The sequence below is a fragment of the Sceloporus undulatus genome, chromosome 2 (genome assembly GCF_019175285.1).
Source record: "Sceloporus undulatus isolate JIND9_A2432 ecotype Alabama chromosome 2, SceUnd_v1.1, whole genome shotgun sequence".
In the NCBI taxonomy this organism is placed as follows: domain Eukaryota; kingdom Metazoa; phylum Chordata; class Lepidosauria; order Squamata; family Phrynosomatidae; genus Sceloporus; species Sceloporus undulatus.
The window spans coordinates 129,327,655-129,332,539 of record NC_056523.1 but is presented as its reverse complement, the minus strand read 5'-3'; the positions used below and the strand labels follow the sequence as shown (position 1 = coordinate 129,332,539).

The 4,885-nt window shown below is 44.7% G+C and overlaps 1 protein-coding gene across 1 annotated transcript in view; it reads right to left on the bottom strand.

Moving 5' to 3' along the window:
• Positions 1 to 2,678: 2,678 nt before the first annotated feature.
• Positions 2,679 to 4,885, bottom strand: part of USP43 (ubiquitin specific peptidase 43) — a gene marked incomplete at its 5' end in the record, with an annotated part of 151,409 nt that continues 149,202 nt past the window's right edge. Inside the window, one exon of the mRNA XM_042447544.1 lies at positions 2,679 to 4,175. Within this exon, the coding sequence (XP_042303478.1) occupies positions 3,160 to 4,175 (1,016 nt within the window). The remainder of the gene's footprint in view (positions 4,176 to 4,885) is intronic.

Sequence of the window (4,885 nt, the reverse complement as noted above, 5' to 3'; positions counted from 1 at the left end):
AGTAATTTGGCAACCCTAAGGTGACCCTATCATGGGTTTTTCTCAGCAAGATTTGTTCAGAGGGTGGTTGCCCTTGCCTTCTTCTGAGGCTGAGACAGTGTGACTTGCCCAAGGTCACCAAGTGGGTTTCCATGGCTGAGTGAACCCTAGTCTGCACAGTTGTAGTCCAACACTCAAACCACTACATCACATTGGCTCTGCAACTGAAATTACAGTTTCTGAAATCACTGGTGAACTCCACACTGCTAAGTAGACATCTAATGTTTAAGCATCATGCAAGCCCAGATATAACCCTCTCTTACTTGATTCTTTTCATACCTCAGAGCTTCTTAAGCAGGTTTTAACCGTCCTTGCTCTTCACAATTCTCCCTTGCATAGAGGTGGTTGAAATCCTGAAGATACCCCACAAGTCTAGATACACACTCCTGGAACAAAGGGCATGGAGCACTAAGGGGCTGATGTAGAATAGACATTTGTATGACACTGTCAGAAAGGAGGAAATGTCCAACTTATATTTTCAGAGGGACAGCCATCATTGGGTTCTTTTTTTTTATTTATATACCGCTATTCCAAAGATCATAGCGGTGAACAGCAAGTAAGCTAATTAGCAAGTAAGCTAATTTGCCCCCAACAGTCTGGGTACTCATTTTAGCGACCTCGGAAGGATGCAAGCCTGAGTCGAGCTTGGGCCCTTTTGCTGGTCTTGAACTCGCAACCTTGTGGTTTTGAGTGAATGGCTGCAGTACAGGCATTTAACCACTGCGCCACCAGGGCTCCCACCTATACCTATACCATTCATTCTCATTTCCATAAAGACAGTCTACCTCTGCTTTCATCTCATTACAGTCCCCTAGGACATGTCCATCTTTCTCTGCCCTGTCCTTGGGAGACTTCAGTTCTTACCTCTCTATCCCAAAACTGCCTGCCATCTTTCTATCCCACAAAATCAATCAGTCTACTACACTCAGCTATCTGTATCCATGGATTCTTTATCCATGGATTCAACCATCCATTGCTTGAAAATGGTTTTTTTCTCAATTCCAAATAGAAAACCTTGATTTTGTCATTTTATATACTGGACACCATTTTACTACACCTTTGTATATACTAGGACTTCAGCATCTAGGGATCTTGGTATCCAGGAGGTGGTGGAGGGTAGTGATGGTTCTAGAACCAAAGCCCAAGGGCTCACTGTTTTTCTACTTAAATGTTTCATTATCAACTCAAGCTCACATTCCAAAACTAAACCACTAAGGGCTTAAGTTCAATTGCTAGTTCCAGCTGTAGTCAGAATCCACAGATTCCGAATCCACGGATTCAACCAGCCATGGCTTGAAAATCTTCCTCCTCCCCCACAAAAAAACGCCCTCTACATTTAACCAACTTCCTCCACCAAAATAATTCATCTCTTTTTCTACCTAAACCACATGAGGCCCCTCTTGAACAGAGGACAAATTCAGTATCTTTCCTCTCAAACCTCTCCATTGCCTCATATGCCATCATATCACAACAGACCCAGGCTAATAACCTTCCCCACTCCATCCAAATCCTCCTGTCCTCTTTCACTTGCTTCTCCTTATTCCTGGAATTGCCTCCTGAAACTCTTGTGTGATTATTGAGATTATTGCATGCACTGTATCCCATCTTTTTCCTGATGGGATATACGTGTTTAACTTCAAAGACAGATCTTATCGCATTCTCTCATATGCAGCCCATATACAACCTGGGCTTATCCCACGGCTTTTCAAAGATGGAAAAGTCCCGTCCTTGAAAAACTGTGGAATAGATCCAGGTTGCATAAGGGCTGCATACAGGAGAAGGTGATAAACACAGTTAAATATGTGTATCCCGCTGGGAAAAAGATAGGATACAGCATGTACAATAATCTCCATTGTCTCTGTGTAAACATCTCTATAACTTAAGTGTAAACTGGTGGTTCTCAACATTTGGTCTTCCAAATATTTTGAACTTTAACTTCCAGAACTGGCAATGAAATAATGAAATCTGATGTTGAGAACAGATGAAGGACCAAATGTTGAGAACTACAGATGTAGATATTACTAAGAGTGTTGGTTAGTCTTTGCCAGAAGGCCACATACAGATCGGATAGCTCAAGAAAATGTTTTATACAGCAGTCCTTTTTCAAGGAAAAATATACTGGCACATCTGCTTACTCGAGGGAAGGGGGTAGGCCTGGATGACATAGGGCCAGAAGTGTTCAGGTTTTAACAGCTACAGGAACCATAACAACTACCGTGGAGACTAGTTTTAATCATTGGTGTTCAAGAAGATGTTCCATGAAATGGCCAGAGTTGCCCAATAGTTCCTTCCCTGACTTTGGTCCAGAGCACACTGCAGAAATAATCCAGTTTGAGACCACTTTAACTGCCCTGGCTCAATGCTAGGGAATCCTGGGAGCTGTAGTTTTGTGAGATGTTTAGCACTGAGCCAGGGCAGTTAAAGCAGTCTCAGACTGGATTATTTCTGCAGTGTGTTTGAGACCTGAGTTTCTTAAAGATAAAAATGTTGCAGGAAAATACTGCAGCTCTGCCAACCAATGAAGGCCAGTTAGCTCTTCTTCTTGCTTGAGCATGCTGGTGATCAAACAGCCCCCAAATTCCACCCCTGATTGCCACCCACATCCACCCTTGGCTTCCCAAACCATCCATGCTGACCAATCATTTGAGACAATTTTAATAACAAATAGATCTGTAAAACCTAAAGGTTTGCAGAAAATAGAAAAATTGGGATTATTGCATAGAGAGCAATGAGATTCTCCCCTCTTCTTCTTCTCCCCACAACTTGGTACCAAAATAACCGCTGTCACAAAACAACACAGCCTCTCATTATTATCAATTAAACTATGTCACTGTATAGAATAAATACTTTAATTCTAGCACTCTCCTGACATTTTTTTATATCGATCCTTTTCTGAACCCATGTCCACAAATCCCTGTTGTATTTCCAATCCCAGACAAGGCAATGGTGTTATTGAGCACCCTTGGGATGGATAAAGCCTGGCTGAAAGAAAATCCCTTAGGAAGCAAGCACCGACCATGCTTTCAAGCAATCAATAGTTCTTATCCAAAGGCCTCAAGGTCTTACAAGCACCAAGGACTGCCACTATTTTGGTATATCCAGATGGAACATCGGACTAGTTCAGAAGCTGGATTCTGGCACGGGGATTCTCCTACCCAGGGATGCTGTGTGATACCTGGCCCGCTGGAAAGTGCCACAAGAGATCCCATCTAGAGTTAGTGGTGGTGTAGAACCCTGCAAGGAGATGCTGTTGTTTGCCTTGCAGAGGGTGGTTGACCTGCTCAGCCACCAGTCATTCCTTCCCTTGCTGCTGCAGGAGCTCTGAGCACGCTTGATGTCTAGTTCAGAACGGCAGATCCGCCCATTGGGCAAACCGTCTGTGGAGCTGCGACACAAAGCACTGTTTGCCCTAGTGCCAGTGACAGAAGTCAAAGTCCCATTAGAGAGGGATGCTCGGGAGGAGGCCATGACTGGTGTCATGACCCTATGCCTGTCAGACTCACTGTGCCGCTTGGGGTCTCTCCGCAGAAAGCCAGCTCTGAAAACGGCCAGTTTTCCCTCTGAGTGTTTCTCACTCTCCAGCTCCTTTGGGTCAGGGATAACCCTACCCTTGGGTTGATAGCCAGAGAGGGGAAGGTTTGTACCAGTGTAGGCAGTCCCATTGATATTAGCCTTAGTCTTAGGTTCTTCATCTTTTATTGGAGGTACTGTGCTGAGAGAAAGCACCAGTTTCTTGGGTGTCCGTGGCTGCTCACCTACATCCTCCTTTGGCTTTCCTGATCTCTTTAGGCTGCTTGGGTTTTCCACCATCATGGATGGTTTTCCGTGGTTCTCATTCTTCCCCAGGCCTGTCAGCACATGATTTTGTTTGGCTTTGCTGAGCGAAGAATCTAGGATGTCCTCCCCTTCTTTGGTCATAAGAGGGACAATGGACTCATTTGTGAACCGAGGCCTGCGGCCAGACTCCAGGTATTCTACAAGCTCCCCAGAAGGTTCTGTTGGCCACTCTTTGGAGTTGAAAGACCAGCGCAAGGGCACGGGCTTGGGAACTCCCAGCTTAGCTTTACTGGGGGAAGCTTTCAGGCTGAGACTCCTGCCTTGTACACCACGCACCAGAGGGCGTGACTCAAAGCCACCTAGAAAAGAAAACAAGGAGGACTGTCAATGATTCCTAGGAACTTGGTGGAGTTAAATATACCACACATAGGCATGTAGACACTTGTTGAATCAGGTGAATGGCAACAATATTCTAAGAGTGAGCACAACGACCCCTGAATTCTTTTCCAATTCAGATTGAAATGAAAGAATTCCTCTCCTACTCTCTGTCTTCTGGACCATGTTCTTCCAACCACTCATCCTATAATCCCACATTCCCTCCATTTACTTGGCTGTTGACACTGCAGTTTGCTTTGATATAATTACAGTTCACAGATGATATCTGTGCTGGCTAACAGGGTACACCCAGCACTGGCAAGTGGAAGGGAAATACCCTTCCTATTTGCTTGCCATTGTACCTTAATTGACAACTAGTTAAGGCAACTAAGAAAGAATAGCAGAGGGATTTGGAGAAGTGGTGGAGAGCAAGGTCAGCCAGGTAGGCTAAGCTTGCCCACTACTGGCACATTTGCTGATCAGGCATAAAGGAGGGACCAAACACGGTATTCTTACCCAAGGAACATTATAGCAATGGCAAGTACATTTCTATACTGCTTATCAGTGCACTTAAGCACTCCCGAAGCAGTTTACATTCCTCCCTCCCTGGTAATTTGCAACACCATCCTCTAAACTGTGCACGAGGGAAGCGGCAAAAGAACCAAAGTTCTAGTTCTTGTGATGTTGCACCTGT